Here is a 17,050-nt window from a genome sequence, read left to right as displayed (position 1 = left end):
TTTTCTTAAGTTCTGAAGAGCTTCACTGGGAAGGCCTGGCCCAACGTAGAAACAATATTTTTATCACGAAACTCCTCCGCTGGACTGTGTTTGCATACAACGAATGTGAGTTCAAGACAAACTATGTAACAAATTACAACACTCCAAAACTGTATCCACAACACTGCTGCAAACCCAGTTGTTTAACGCTGACTTATATAGGTCCACGTTTTTGTATTTATATCCTAACAGACACTTATACAGTTGCAGATGACATGATGTACGCCAATGTCCAGAAAAAACGGCAACAAGAAGAAAAGAAAAGTTACGTGGAAAATCTGCAGGGAAAAGCGGCAACAATCGTAATACCATGTTGTGACGTGTAGAAAATCAGGTACGGTATTATGACATTACTTGCGAAAATAGTATTTGTAACAAAACGATACACTTATAATAATATTTTACTATGTTTTATTATATATTATTTCTGTATGTTTTAGAATCAAGAACACACTGGTTTGGCGATATTTGTTGATTAAACTAGTTTAGACAGTAAATAAAAGTGTTTTTTTTCATCAAGGTGGCTGAGTGACAATCCGACACTGTTGCTTTCTATGCAACCCTAACCCCGGTTTCTTTCACGACAAATTTCCTTTCGGGAAAGCTTGCTTCGGCATTATAAATCTTGATCTTACTTTGTTTCGTCCATTCATCAAAATTTTGTGCTGGACAACGTGAATAATTTGACTTTAGGGCATTTTTTACATCCATATCTGCTTTCTCCAGTACTTTCATCACGATATTTTTCTTGTTGCTGACTTTCTTTCCATAATCTTTCAATTCTTCTTCTGGTGTGAACAGTGTTCTTTGAAGAGTTGTTGCTTTATTGTCTAGAAGTACCATGTCGTCAGCAAATCAAGCAACAGTTGATGCCGGCGTCCTAAGCCTACTCCTACATTCCCTTCGTCTTTATTAAGTCTTCGATATACAATGATAGCAAACGGATTTGGCGGAAGAAGAAAATTGTATCTACCTCCTCTTTCGATTTCAAACCAGTCTGTCATACTATTTCTTAGCTTCATATTTGATTTCTAACTTTATTTGTTAAAAACGGGAACGGTAGCGACTAAATAACGCAACTGAAGAAATGATATCCCGCGAAAGATGTAAACACGGAAGCGCATAATTTGAAAAAAGTAAAAGTTATGTTATTCATAAACGCTACCAAGGAGAAGGGGAACTTTTAAACATTTACTATCGGATTTGAAGTTTCTAAAAGCAAAGCGATATCGTGAAACGAACATTAGCATCGCCATGGTATCAAACTGAGTAGGGAACAAATTAGCTGAGCCTATTTTTGTTTTATGATTAACTTCATTATTTTCCGGTAAGGGGAGGTGGAAGAGATATTGTTAATACACCACGAGTGTAATGATTTGTAGCAGGCTGCAGGCTCTCCCGATTATCGACGTTTCTAGTGGTTGGAATTGTTTACAAACCTGATTCATGTGGCCGAAATTTTGGACTGAACTGATAGAAAACACTTCAGCTGCTGATTGCGTGTTATCACTTATCTTTTGAGCGGCGTGTTTAGAAACACAGGTGAATATATATAGTGCTCGAAAATATCGCACTGCGTGTTTACTGTGCAAGTCAGATAATGGCAGGAGACAAGGCTGTTGGACTCAGAGTTTTAGCTGTAAGTTATAACTGTATTCTCTTGTTAACTAGTGCTTGCATCACGTTTGCGTGTGTGTGTGTGTGTGTGTGTGTGTGTGTGTGTGTGTGTGTGTGTGTGTGTGTGTGTGTCGTTTTAGGAAAATTAAAGAAAACCTAAAGCCGGGTTGTTTGGTGCTTAAACTACTGTACTCGTAATTTAGTATAACATTACACCACCTCTCTGGCTGCTGTCGTTGGTAAATGTCCATGCTTTCCTTTAAAAAATGCAAAACGCTGAGAATGGCTGATAAGGAATATACTATTTGTTATGAGCTGATTACATCTCACCGCCATTTTTTGTGCAAAGCAAATTTCTGGCACATGTAACAGTACATGCTGAACTTCTCTGACTGACGACCTTCGCACTACATTAAGACTTCTGGCTCTCAGAATCCACCACAGTTAACCAAACACTTGCGAAATAGGTGAAAGTGACTGAATGCCTTCGTCGACTCTTATTGTGAGAGACTGTCGGTTTTCCACTGTCTTGACAGTGACAAAACTCACGTAGAGAATGGGAGTGATCGTTTTTATAGCAGAGATAATCGAATTACGTGCATATTCGAGAGATGTGGTCGTATTACAGCTTGATGTTTGTTGGTTAACCACAGAATTAGAAATATTAATAATACGTGGACTGGGTGACAAATTTACTACTAAACTGTTTCTAAATAACACACGTCTCTCATTGAATTACCTGAGAAAGTCGCGGGCCGTTTACACTCTTTGACAGCTACATGTATGTTAATTATTTGTTTTAAAAAATTACCTCCAGTTTAATTTACAACTGGCCCTGTAGTTGGTTTCAAACGGCGATCACGAGCAGCCCCGCAGACAAAAGGGGACCGAGCTATACCATCTGAACCGTATAGATCCGAACGGGTAAATACCATTCGCTGTTTTTTTATGTGGCTGACTTGTCGTGCAAATGATAAACGTTGTTATAATTACTAGCGAAATTCATAGATTCAGTCTACCAGAGTGGAAATAAACGACTAACAAGAATCTATCGCTTGCGCCATTTTCCCGCGGTTAGGCAAGGTCGGCATGGATAATCGGATTTGGCAAGATTAGTGTTAAGGGGTGGCCGGATGCGCTTCCTGCCGCCACCCCGTACCCCTCGGGAAGGAATTAGCGTACCCCAACTTTCTGCTACTAGAGTAATCCGTGGAAAAGCACGAATGTGTTCAGATGTCTGCGAGCCGTGTAACTAAGGTGGGACGCGGGGACCAGGCGGGTATTCACCTATTGATACGAGGAAAACCGCCTCAAAACCACATCTAGGCTGGCTAGCACACCGGCCGTCGTTGTTAGTCCACCGGGTAGATTCGATCCGGTGCCGGCGCTACTAGCCGAGTGCAGGAATCAGCATACATAGCACTCTCGTCTAACCTGGCGGGTGAATACCGAGAATAACAGGTAAGAAACATTACATTTTATCTTCTAGGTGTATCCAAAAAACGAAATTTCGTCAGAATAGTTTTGTCAGATTGTTGTACTACTAAGAAGGAGTTGTCTAGTTCCCGGTTAGCAACAGCTTAAGTTCTATTCTCGGAATAACGCGGAAAACGCGTTGTATGAGCGCATAATAAAGCCTAACCTGAGGATAAACGCAGGATAACTAAACCGGAGATGCTGGCGGGGTCAGTGAAGTTAACCGGAGAATAAGTTTTGACAATGACAGGAATAGTTACAATGTTAGTGATGACAAGATAGTTTCTTAGAACAAGGAAGGAGAAGAAACGAGGACATCAGACAAATTGCATGGAAAAATATGACGATTCCTAATTTATATACAAATTTCGTAGTACTACTACTATTAGCCCCCCCCCCCCATGAACCATGGATACAGATAGCCGTACCGTAGGTGCAACCACAACGGAGGTTATGTGTTGAAAGGCCAGACAAACGCGTGGTTCCTGAAGAGGGGCAGCAGCCTTTTCAGTAGTTGCAAGGGCAACAGTCTGGATGATTGACTGATCTGGCCTTGTAACAATAACCAAAACGGCCTGGCTGCGCTGGCACTGCGAACGACTGAAAGCAAGGGGAAACTACGGCCGTAATTTTTCCCGAGGGCATGCAGCTTTACTGTATGATTAAATGTTGATGGCGTCCTCTTGGGTAAAATATTCCGGAGGTAAAATAGTCCCCCATTCGGATCTCCGGGCGCGGACTACTCAAGAGGATGTCGTTATCAGGAGAAAGAAAACTGGTGTTCTACGGATCGAAGCGTGGAATGTCAGATCCCTTAATCGGACAGGTAGGTTAGAAAATTTAAAAAGGGAAATGGAGAGGTTAAAGTTAGATATAGTGGGAATTAGTGAAGTTCGGTGGCAGGAGGAACAAGACTTCTGGTCAGGTGACTACAGGGTTAAAAACACAAAATAAAATAGGGGTAATGCAGGAGTAGGTTTAATAACGAATAGGAAAATAGGAATGCGGGTAAGCTACTACAAACAGCATAGTGAACGCAGTATTGTGGCTAAGATAGATACGAAGCCCACACGTACTACAGTAGTACAAGTTTATATGCCAACTAGCTCTCCAGATGACGAAGAAATTGAAGAAATGTATGATGAGATAAAAGCAATTATTCAGATAGTGAAGGGTGACGAAAATTTAATAGTCATGGGTGAATCGGTAGTAGGAAAAGGGAGAGAAGGAAACGTACTAGGTGAATATGGATTGGGGATAAGAAATGAAAGAGGAAGCCGCCTGGTATAATTTTGCACAGAGCACAACTTAATCCTAGCTAACACTTGGTTCAAGAATCATAAAAGAAGGCTGTATACATGGAAGAAGCCTGGAGATACTGACAGGTTTCAGATAGATTATATAATGGTAAGACAGAGGTTTAGGAACCAGGTTTTGAAATGTAAAACATTTCCAGGGGCAGATGTGGACTCTGATAACAATCTATTGGTTATGACCTGTAGATTAAAACTGAAGAAGCTACAAAAAGGTGGGAATTTAGCGAGATGGGCCCTGGATAAACTGAAAGAACCAGAGGTTTTACAGAGTTTCAGGGAGAGCATAAGGGAACAATTGACAGGAATTGGGAAAAGAAATACAGTAGAAGACGAATGGGTAGCTTTGAGGGATGAAGTAGTGAAGGCAGCAGAGGATCAAGTAGGTAAAAAGACGAGGGCTAGTAGAAATCCTTGGGTAACAGAAGAAATATTGAATTTAACTGATGACAGGTGAAAATATAAAAATGCATTAAATGAAGCAGGCAAATAGGAATACATACGTCTCAAAAATGAGATCGACAGGAAGTGCAAAATGGCTAAACAGGGATGGCTAGAGAACAAATGTAAGGATGTAGAGGCTTATCTCATTAGGGGTAAAATAGATACTAACTACAGGAGACCTTTAGAGATAAGAGAACCACTTGTATGAACATCAAGAGCTCAGATGGAAACCCAGTTCTAAGCAAAGAAGGGAAAGCCGAAAGGTGGAAGGAGTATATAGAGGGTTTATACAAGGGCGACGTACTTGAGGACAATATTATGGAAATGGAAGAGGATGTAGATGAAGATGAAATGGGAGATACGATACTGCGTGAAGAGTTTGACAGAGCACTCAAAGACCTGAGTCGAAACAATGCCCCGGGAGTAGACAACATTCCATTGGAACTACTGACGGCCTTGGGAGAGCCAGTCTTGAAAAAAAACTCTACCATCTGGTGAGCAAGATGTATTAGACAGGCGAAATACCCTCAGACTTCAAGAAGAATATAATAAATCCAATCCCAAAGAAAGCAGGTGTTGACAGATGTGAAAATTACCGAACTATCAGTTTAATAAGTGACAGCTGCAAAATACTAACGCGAGTTCGTTACAGACGGATGGAAAAAATAGTAGAAGCTGACCTCGCAGAAGATCAGTTTGGATTCCGTAGAAATATGGGAACACATGAGGCAATACTGTCCCTACGGATTATGTTAGAAGCTATATTAAGGAAAGCCGAACCTACGTTTTAGCATTTGTAGACTTAGAGAAAGCTTTTGACAGTGTTGAGTGGAATACTCTCTTTCTAATTCTGAAGGTGGCAGAGGTAAAATACAGGGAGCGAAAGGCTTTTTACAGTTTGTACAGAAGCGAGATGGCAGTTACAAGAGTCGGGGGACATGAAAGGGAAGCAGTGGTTGTTCAGGGAGTGAGACAGGGTTGTAGTCTCTCCCCGATGTTATTCAATCAGTATATTGAGCAAGCAGTGAATGAAGCAAAAGAAAAATTCGGAGTAAGTATTAAAATCCATGGAGAAGAAATAAAAACTTTGACGTTTGCCGATGACATTGTAATTCTGTCAGAGACAGCAGAGGACTTGGAAGAGCACTTGAACGGAATGGACAGTGTCTTGAAAGGAGGGTATAAGATGAACATCAACAAAAGCAAAACGAGGATAACGGAATGTAGTCGAATTAATTCGGGTGATGTGGACGGTATTAGATTAGGAAATGAGACACTTAAAGTAGTAAAGGAGTTTTGCTATTTGGGGAGCAAAATACACTCCTGGAAATGGAAAAAAGAACACATTGACACCGGTGTGTCAGACCCACCATACTTGCTCCGGACACTGCGAGAGGGCTGTACAAGCAATGATCACACGCACGGCACAGCGGACACACCAGGAACCGCGGTGTTGGCCGTCGAATGGCGCTAGCTGCGCAGCCTTTGTGCACCGCCGCCGTCAGTGTCAGCCAGTTTGCCGTGGCATACAGAGCTCCATCGCAGTCTTTAACACTGGTAGCATGCCGCGACAGCGTGGACGTGATCCGTATGTGCAGTTGACGGACTTTGAGCGAGGGCGTATAGTGGGCATGCGGGAGGCCGGGTGGACGTACCGCCGAATTGCTCAACACGTGGGGCGTGAGGTCTCCACAGTACATCGATGTTGTCGCCAGTGGTCGGCGGTAGGTGCACGTGCCCGTCGACCTGGGACCGGACCGCAGCGACGCATGGATGCACGCCAAGACCGTAGGATCCTACGCAGTGCCATAGGGGACCGCACCGCCACTTCCCAGCAAATTAGGGACACTGTTGCTCCTGGGGTATAGGCGAGGACCATTCGCAACCGTCTCCACGAAGCTGGGCTACGGTCCCGCACACCGTTAGGCCGTCTTCCGCTCACGCCCCAACATCGTGCAGCCCGCCTCCAGTGGTGTCGCGACAGACGTGAATGGAGAGAGGAATGGAGACTTGTCGTCTTCAGCGATGAGAGTCGCTTCTGCCTTAGTGCCAGTCGTATGCGTGTTTGGCGCCGTGCAGGTGAGCGCCACAATCAGGACTGCATACGACCGAGGCACACAGGGCCAACACCCGGCATCATGGTGTGGGGAGCGATCTCCTACACTGGCCGTACACCTCTGGTGATCGTCGAGGGGACACTGAATAGTACACGGTACATCTAAACCGTCATCGAACCCATCGTTCTACCATTCCTAGACCGGCAAGGGAACTTGCTGTTCCAACAGGACAATGCACGTCCGCATGTATCCCGTGCCACCCAACGTGCTCTAGAAGGTGTAAGTCAACTACCCTGGCCAGCAAGATCTCCGGATCTGTCCTCCATTGAGCATGTTTGGGACTGGATGAAGCGTCGTCTCACGCGGTCTGCACGTCCAGCACGAACGCTGGTCCAACTGAGGCGCCAGGTGGAAATGGCCTGGCAAGCCGTTCCACAGGACTACATGCAGCGTCTCTACGATCGTCTCCATGGGAGAATAGCAGCCTACATTGCTGCGAAAGGTGGATATACACTGTACTAGTGCCGACATTGTGCATGCTCTGCTGCTTGTGTCTATGTGCCTGTGGTTCTGTCAGTGTGATCATGTGATGTATCTGACCCCAGGAATGTGTCAATAAAGTTTCCCCTTCCTGGGACAATGAATTCACGGTGTTCTTATTTCAATTTCCAGGAGTGTAACTGATGATGGTCGAAGTAGAGAGGATATAAAATGTAGACTGGCAATGGTAAGGAAAGCGTTTCTGAAGAAGAGGAAATTTGTTAATATCAAGTATAGATTTAACTGTCAGGAAGTCAGTTCGGAAAGCATTGTATGGAGTGTAGCCACATATGGAAGTGAAACATGTACGATAAATAATTTGAACAAGAAGAGAGAGAATAGAAGCTTTCGAAATGTGGTGCTACAGAAGAATGCTGAAGATTAGATGGTTAGATCACATAACTAAAGAGGAAGTATTGAATAGGATTGGGGAGAAGAGAAGTTTGTGGCACAACTTGACCAGAAGAAGGGAACGGTTGGTAGGACATGTCCTGAGGCATCAAGGGATCACCAATTTAGTATTGGCGGGCAGTGTGAAGGGTAAAAATCGTAGAGGGAGACCAAGATATGAGTACACTGAGCAAATTCAGAAGGGTGTAGGTTGCAGTAGTTACTGGGAGATGAAGAAGCTTGCACAGGATAGAGTAGCATGGAGAGCTGCATCAAACCAGTCTCAGGACTGAAGACCACAACAACAACAACTACTATTAGTTCTCGATCTCATGCTTGAAAAGCTGAAGCGTGAGAATGAAATGTGAAACTTTTTCCTAACATAAAACTTCTTGCTTGTAATAGACCTAATAGGCATTTGATATTGGTACTACTTGAATTATATTCTGTCGTGTTATTTGTGTAAATGATATGGATAAAACTGACCATTTGTGCCAAAACAATCTCGCTTATTTGGCGTATGTTGCAACTGCTGTAATACTAGAAAGGCCCATTTCGTTTTAGCTAGCAGACAGTGATAAAATAGTCGTAATCGAATAGAGAAACCACACCGGCAACAGGGAGTAGGAGAGGCACCACAGGACATTTTAATTTCCACTATTCTGAATATGAGTTTAACGGCTTCCGTTACAAAACACACACGCTGAATTCCACATACGGAAATGCAGTGACGTGTGATAGAAGAATGCTGTATGACGAAGCGTGGCACTGCACTTACATTCCCTCTAACATATATGTTATACGTGACAAACTCTTCAAGAAGATGTGCGCTATACAATGAACAAAAAGAAAAGGTTCCAATGGCTCTGAGCACTATGGGACTTAACATCTGAGGTCATCAGTCCCCTAGAACTTAGAACTTCTTAAACCTAACTAACCTAAGGACATCATACACATTCATGACCGAGGCAGGATTCGAACCTGCGACCGTAGCGGTCGCGCGGTTCCAAAATGAAGCGCCTAGAACCGCTCGGCCACACCGGCCGGCATAATATGAACATACACTGTGACTACGAAGGCTTTCCCGGCGTAATAATTGATAATATTCTTCTCGGGTATGCAGCCGGATCGTAACGTCTTCAAGACACAATATTTCCGCGGTCCAATTGGCCGCCATCTTCAGGTCAGAGTGCTGGTGCACGATCTCGCCGGAAACTGACTTCCCAGCGCAAGCGGCGGCTTCTATATAGGCCGCAGAAGACCCACAACGCGTGCGCGAGAAGGTGCCGTTACCGCCCTCTAGCGCAGTAGACATACACCGCCGCCAGTGATGGAAAGAGGCGAAATCGAGATATCGCTGTCAGAAATTTAAAAAAAATAATAAAAATAAATTAAAATGTTATTCCGACAATAGAACCACAGACCGTTGTTTTTTAATGTCAGACAACACTGGGTCCCAAGTCTTACTTAAAAGAAAACCCTTGTCTCTATTAATAAGATTGTCAGAAATGGAAAAAAGAACACATTGACACCGGTGTGTCAGATCCACCATACTTGCTCCGGACACTGCGAGAGGGCTGTACAAGCAATGATCACGCGCGCGGCACAGCGGACACACTAGGAACCGCGGTGTTGGCCGTCGAATGGCACTAGCTGCGCAGCATTTGTGCACCGCCGCCGTCAGTGTCAGCCAGTTTGCCGTGGCATACGGAGCTCCATCGCAGTCTTTAACACTGGTAGCATGCCGCGACAGGGTGGACGTGAACCGTATGTGCAGTTGACGGACTTTGAGCGAGGGCGTATAGTGGGCCGGGTGGACGTACCGCCGAATTCCTCAACACGTGGGGCGTGAGGTCTCCACAGTACATCGATGTTGTCGCCAGTGGTCGGCGGTAGGTGCACGTGCCCGTCGACCTGGGACCGGACCGCAGCGATGCACGGATGCACGCCAAGACCGTAGGATCCTACGCAGTGCTGTAGGGGACCGCACCGCCACTTCCCAGCAAATTAGGGACACTGTTGCTCCTGGGGTATAGGCGAGGACCATTCGCAACCGTCTCCATGAAGCTGGGCTACGGTCCCGCACACCGTTACGCCGCCTTCCGCTCACGCCCCAATATCGTGCAGCCCGCCTCCAGTGGCGTCGCGACAGGCGTGAATGGAGGGACGAATGGACACGTGTCGTCTTCAGCGATGAGAGTCGCTTCTGCCTTGGTGCCAATGATGGTCGTATGCGTGTTTGGCGCCGTGCAGGTGAGCGCCACAATCAGGACTGCAAACGACCGAGGCACACTGGGCCAACACCCGGCATCATGGTGTGGGGAGCGATCTCCTACACTGGCCGTACACCTCTGGTGGTCGTCGAGGGGACACTGAATAGTGCACTGTACATCCAAACCGTCATCGAACCCATCGTTCTACCATTCATAGAACTTGCTGTTCCAACAGGACAATGGACGTCCGCATGTATCCCGTGCCACCCAACGTGCTCTAGAAGGTGTAAGTCAACTACCCTGGCCAGCAAGATCTCCGGATCTGTCCCCCATAGAGCATGTTTGGGACTGGATGAAGCGTCGTCTCACGCGGTATGCACGTCCAGCACGAACGCTGGTCTAACTGAGGCGCCAGGTGGAAATGGCATGGCAAGCCGTTCCACAGGACTACATCCAGCATCTCTACAATCGTCTCCATGGGAGAATAGCAGCCTGCATTGCTGCGAAAGGTGGATATACACTGTACTAGTGCCGACATTGTGCATGCTCTGTCGCTTGTGTCTATATGCCTGTGGTTCTGTCAATGTGATCATGTGATTTATCTGACCCCAGGAATGAGTCAATAAAGTTTCCCCTTCCTGGGACAATGAATTCACGGTGTTCTTATTTCAATTTCCAGGAGTGTATTTTTGAAAAATTGACTCCTTTAAATTTTTCACGTCCTATCTCAAACATTTGAGTGAGAGGGTGGTAAGTGTGTGTGTGTGTGGGGGGGGGGGGGTGGGGGGTTGCCACTATTAAGTTTCTGGCCCGGGAAGGAAATAAAATAGTTCATAGATACGGGACTGGTCGTTAGTTCCACTACACTACTAGCAGTCGTAAATACAGCACCAGTGCACTGGGCAACTGTAAACAACAATTCCAAAAATGCTTTTACAATTTCTACTTAAATGTTTCCTTTAGCGACATTTCGTTTAAGGGAAGATGTTTCTCTAGGTCAAGCCAGCTTCCAGTCTCATAATCTTTTACAGCCACTCAATTTCCTAGAACTGTCTCGTCTCTACATGAGAGCAAGGGCTATGTCTAGTTTCATTGGTTTACTTAGTAAAACTGAACCATTTAATAAACTAAGCAGCAGAGTCTTACAGCCCGATTAACTAACAGATCATCTCTCTCTTTCTCTCTCTCTCTCTCTCTCTCTCTCTCTCTCTCTCTCTCTCTCGCTATATGTACCTATCCATCTGTCTCCTTGGTTTAGCTCATCGTGAACTTTCACAGCTGGCTGGAACATTGGAACATGGGTATGATGTTACGAGACTCTCAACATTGATTCATATGTTACAGACTAACTGGAATTACCATCATTTGTAACCAAATCCTTACATTATTTCTAATTCGTGAAGTGACGGTTAAGAAACTACCTGCCCCACATTCGAATAACGTAACTCCCAACAATGTTAAAGACAGATAACAACAAAAAAAGGCTTTCGCTGACTCAACGATGCGCCAGGCGTGTCACAGAAAACACTGTCAGGCAACAATCAGAAATTGTCTCGTTTATTTTACTTATAACATGCAATAGCTCATGGTAACTGTAAGTGGTATATAGTTTTACCACAATTAATTTTTGTTATTGGTGTGAAACAGGTATATATCTTGTAAACTAGACAAAAATCCACAAAACAGTGGGCACAAAAGTTAAGTGCATCGTTACCACATAATTCTTGCTTGAAACTACCTCACATAAGCTGGTAGGCATGCAGTCCGTGGAGTTATCTACACACGAAAGACAACTCTTTGAAAGCAAGTCGGTATTTGGTGGTGTGAAGTAACAGCTGAGATATCGAACTTGTCGGAACAGTGTCGAGCTATTTCTTTCCGGATGAGATGTGATGGAACGCCAGTCATATTGGAGCATAAACGAACTGGGGCAGAGGTGTCCAGATGGAAGCATAGTCATCCTTCTATTGTTTATACCTTACGTATACAATTGCAACCACAGTTTTTGTCTCCAAACTGTCTCGGCAAAGTGGCTAGATGAATCAGGCACGAGCCGTTAGATACTGTGGTATTCATTATCACAGTATACACGGGCGTAGACAACTTTAAACGTACCTCATTCTGCAGTTGTTCAGTATCCCATTTCCTTCCTATTGCTTTTCACTGACGATTCTCCTAAATTTCGGCCTACTCTTCTTTATCACTAAACTGGGATCCGAGTCCTGTGTATGCCTTACAATTTAATAAATAATTTAAGAAATTCTTTCTGACCATCATGCATTCCAGCTGGAATCCTTCGGACGTTTTCCTACTTCCTCCTCTTGTGATTTTTGACCAGTACATTCGCTATCACTAAAACAAATTTGTTTGAAGAATTTAGTTTTACTCCACTTTGATTTCAACTGTGGATCCTTTATGCTCCCATAACTCTATCTTCTTTTCCTTCTCTTACTATCACGTTCCAGTTTTGCATGATTATTAGATTGTCAACACCTTTTACATAGTAATATTTCTTTTTAGGGTCATTAGTCTTTTGGCTGGTTGGAAGCAGCCCGCCACGAATTCTGCTTCAGTGTTGGAGGTAAAAACTGTTGAGGGGGATCAAGTGCAGTCAGTAGGTTCAAATAAATATGGGTTTCAAAAACGAATGAATGTTTCAAATTTGTGGTAAGTTCTACGGAATCAAACTGCTGAGGTCATCGGTCCCTAGGCTTACACACTACTTAATCTAACTCAAACTAACTTACACTAAGGACAACACACATACCCATGCCCGAAGGAGGACTTGAACCTCCGACAGCGTGAGACGCGCGAACCGTGTCAAGGCGCCCAAGACTGCGCGGCTACATCGATAACTGCAGAGAAATTCTTGAACCGCTCCTTAGTAGGCCATTGCCGCGTACTACGAACTTCCTTTGGCAGGAGTGCTTTCAGACTTAATTTTTACTTTGTGCTCTCACATACTTTTAACTAGCTTTCATCAGATCCAGCATATACACTAACAGGAAAAAAATCGCAACACCAAAAATAAGTTAAAATTTAGGAAAAACATTTGACTAGGTAACACATGATTAACATTGTAAGCGAGTCGTAAGGCGTTGCAAATGTGAAATGGTGGTAGTAGATTAACAACGGGTGTAACCGACGAAACGTTGAATGCAAGTGTGCAGACGTGCATGCATTATGTTGTACAGGTTCCGTATGTCAGTTTGTGGAACGACGTTCAATGCCTATTGCACTTTGTCGGTCAGTACAGGGACGGTTAATGCTGTTGTGGATGACCCCGGAGTTGTAATTCGATGATGTCCCATAAGTGCTCAACTAGAGACAAACCCGGTGATCGAGTAGGCCAAGGCAACATGTAGACAATTTGTAGAGCGTGGTGGGTTACAAAAGCGGTATTTAGGCAAGGTTATCCTCTTTGAAAACACCCCCCCCCCCCCCCCCACGAGTGCTGATCGCGAATAGCAACACAAGAGGTACATTCACCAGACTGGCGCAGGGATTTTCAGTGAGGGTGCGTGGGATAACCGCAGACCGTAACTCCCTCCAGCTGTAGGTCCAGTACGTTTAGCTAGCAGACACGTTGGTTGCATGCCCTCAACTGCCCTCCTTTAATCAAAACACGGCCATCAATGGCACCGAGGCAGAACCAGCTTTCAACAGAAATACAACAACCTGACCTCCAATGAGCTCTCGTTTGACACCACTGAAGTCCCAGATGGTGGTGGTATGGGGTCAGTGGAACACACCCTACAGGGTGTCTGGCTCGGAGCTGTCCTCTAAGTAGCCAGTTTGTAAAGTTTATTGTGTTAATCTGGTGCTAACTGCTGCTGAAATTGCTGCTGTAGATGCAGTACGATGCAGTAGAACCATACACCGAACAAGATGATGTTCACTCTCGGTTGTGAAATGTGGACCCCCAAAGCCCGGTGTTGTTGTGACGGTACATTCCGGTGAACATCGCTGCCAGCAATGATATACAATGGTTGTATTCCTGCCAAATCTTTCTGCATTATTGCAGCGGCAACATCTAACGTCTTGTAGCCATATTGCACGTTCAGACTTAGTGAGATTTTGATAATGGCGTCTTCGTCGCCTTAACGGTATTCTTGACTGACATCAGCTTATCACTGTGTCCATCTTTTCACAGATGGTTATGGGACCTCGGTTGTTCAGTACCGAATGTCGAATCGCAAGACCTTTCAGCCGTCTAAATTTCCACTTGCTATTTTATTGAGCAAGCACTTTCGGCTATATATGACGGCATTTTTTCGTCAACAAGTGATGAACGCTGGAGTCTCTGCGTCCAAAATCAAGGGACACGAGTCACTGAATGCTGGTCACTGCTTTGACTGGACTAGTGGTGGAAATCCTCCTGTACTTTAGTCAGAAGACCTGAAGATGGCGTAATATACAGCCGAAACTGGTTCGCAATAAAATAACAAGTGGAAATTTAGACGCCTGAAAGGTGTTTCGATTCGACATTCGTCGTATTTCAAACGTAACTGAGGCGCATGGCTCTTACAACGTGTATTTAAATCAAATATGATTTGCATCCTCATACTGGAACTAATAGCGCCATTCTAAACCGCCTGTCCTGAAATACTGCTTAGACATTATCTTTCAGATGTTGAATCACACCTACCAACTTTAGTTTATGTCTCTCAAGCCCTTATGGTACTGCGATTTTTTTCCAGCAGTGTATTATTTCGTATTATTATTCATTTTTTGATCGTTCTCAGCTGTATGGATATCATTGAGTAATCGTTGCTATCTGTGAGATGTAACTTTGTATAACAGGTCCTGTTCTCTTATTATCATACCTAGAAGGCAGAATTCGTTTCTCTCGCAGTGAATCCTCCTGAGTAGATTCTTTGTCCTCAACAGATGATGGCGCTGGCGGCGCTTCCAGAATTCGCCTGCTGCCAGCTAGCAGGACCCAAGGCGCTCTCGATTGTCCTCTGCGGGGCCGAGGGTCGATTCCCCGACCCCACGGACTGCGGCTACTACATGGACTGCACGAGCAACGGCGACGGCAGCTACACGCAGACCATCACTCCGTGTCCTGCCGGAACCTTCTACAACTCGTGCCAGGGCAACTGCAGCTTCACTCAGCAACCACCCATCTGTTCCTTTCCCTGTAGTATTAATGGTGCTATAAGTATTTCGCCTGAAAATCCGTCTGTGTATTTCGTGTGTATTATTAATGCTACAGGGTCGTACTTCAATGTTAGTAAATGTGACAATTGCAATATTTCAGTTAGCTGCCCAGTCAATAATTCAACAGCTGGGGGCTCCAGCTGTAACGGTACTTATTATTATGGAGATGAAAAGAACTGTTCCGTTTACTATCACTGCAGTGGCGTAGGTGCGACACCAGATCTGGGGGAATGCGATACTGATCAGTACTACTTGTCATATAACCACAGCTGTGTCGATTTTTATTGCACATCAGAGGGCTGGTTCGCTGACCCAGCCAATTGTTCCCGTTACTATTACTGCTCCAGAGATGGTTCGGGTTATGTCAAGACGCATGTTCTGTGTCCGGATGGTAGTCACTTTGACAGCTCGGTTGGAGGATGCATGATGGGATCGTGCACAACAGTCTGCCCCGGAAGCAGCAGCTCAGATTTCAGGTGTCCTTCCAGCGGCTTCTTCGCGGATCCGTTGAGCTGTAGCTCATATTATTACTGTGACAGTAATCTAGAAGCAACGCACGTCGTATGTCCCGACGGAAGCCACTTCGATAGTGTTGTCGGTGGCTGCATGATGGGTAGCTGTTCCAAAAGGATGGTGTGAATGTTCCTGGTCGTTGAATTGAGACCTCTGCGCTCTATTTTCAACCGTTCACTGCAACGTCAGGAAGCATAGATTTTACTCTGGAATTTTGATGATATGTGGTAACTCTGTAACTACCCAGCATTAGGCGACTGAAGGAACGCCAATTCCAGTGGCTTGATATGATTTCGTTGTATATACATGATACAATGTATGTGAAAACTATTTATCACATTGGAGGATGAAAACCACATTTTAACCTGTCCCTAAAGTTTTCTCTTCATGCTTCCTATACTTTCCGTCATAGGTACCCGATCTTCTTTAAACTACGAACATATGGAAGTAAGGGTACTTTCTTGCAGAAAAGGCTGTACGCCGGACCAGGACTCGATCTTGGAACCTTGCCTTTTGCAGGCAGTCCTCTTATCGAATGAGTTATGTAGGTACGACTCATAACTCACATTTACATTTCCTTTTCTGCAAATACAACTTCCTTAAATATCCATATTGTTTCTCCTTTTCTTTGTTAAGCAACAATAGGTTTTCATTTTCCATTTGTTCCAGTTCCATAATTCGATTAGCAGGACATAGTTAACTCCATAGGGTACAATCTTATAGCCTTAGACTATAAATCTGAATAATTACTTAACAAGTATAACAAAATTTATATACTTTGTTTACCTTAGTAATAAAAGAGACACGTGACAGTTTTTCTAAACTCTGTGACCGAATTTCATTTATTTCACTTTCCCAATCAACCTTAGTTCTAGATGATTGTTTTCACTGTTGATTTTCACCACATCAGATGCACCCGCTTAGATCTTCTGCATTCGCAAACTATTCGATACTCTTATTAGCTATATTGTTTTTCAGTATTGGTTAAAAACATTCTTGGTTGTAACTTTAGTTTTTTTTATTTTTCAACTACGCATTACCCTTATTTAGGCATCTTCAGGTTATCTAAATCGAAAACAGAGAACAAATAGATCTATTTAAGAATCGCGATCGCGTTGTGCAGACTTGGATGACCTATAAGCATGTATAAACAGATCACCTATTGAAATTATGAACAGATCACCTAATGAAAGAGCAAATACCTTAATCTGATATTTCTTAAGAATCCTTTAGTCAGTGTAGCCAAAGGGTATCGTCGAATACACCAGGCCAACATCGCCTTCGT

At 44.2% G+C, this 17,050-nt stretch overlaps 1 protein-coding gene across 1 annotated transcript; it reads left to right on the top strand.

Moving 5' to 3' along the window:
- The first annotated feature begins 1,617 nt into the window (after positions 1-1,617).
- On the top strand, positions 1,618-16,588 carry LOC126355966 (protein psiG-like). The gene is made up of 2 exons (XM_050006572.1): positions 1,618-1,678; positions 14,980-16,588. The coding sequence occupies exons 1-2, from the start codon at positions 1,640-1,642 to the stop codon at positions 15,889-15,891; spliced, it is 951 nt and encodes a 316-aa protein (XP_049862529.1). The 5' UTR covers positions 1,618-1,639; the 3' UTR covers positions 15,892-16,588.
- Positions 16,589-17,050: the final 462 nt, after the last annotated feature.

This window comes from Schistocerca gregaria, chromosome 3, assembly GCF_023897955.1.
Source record: "Schistocerca gregaria isolate iqSchGreg1 chromosome 3, iqSchGreg1.2, whole genome shotgun sequence".
NCBI lineage: Eukaryota > Metazoa > Arthropoda > Insecta > Orthoptera > Acrididae > Schistocerca > Schistocerca gregaria.
The sequence above is the reverse complement of the archived record's forward strand: the minus strand, read 5'-3'. Positions and strand labels throughout refer to the sequence as shown.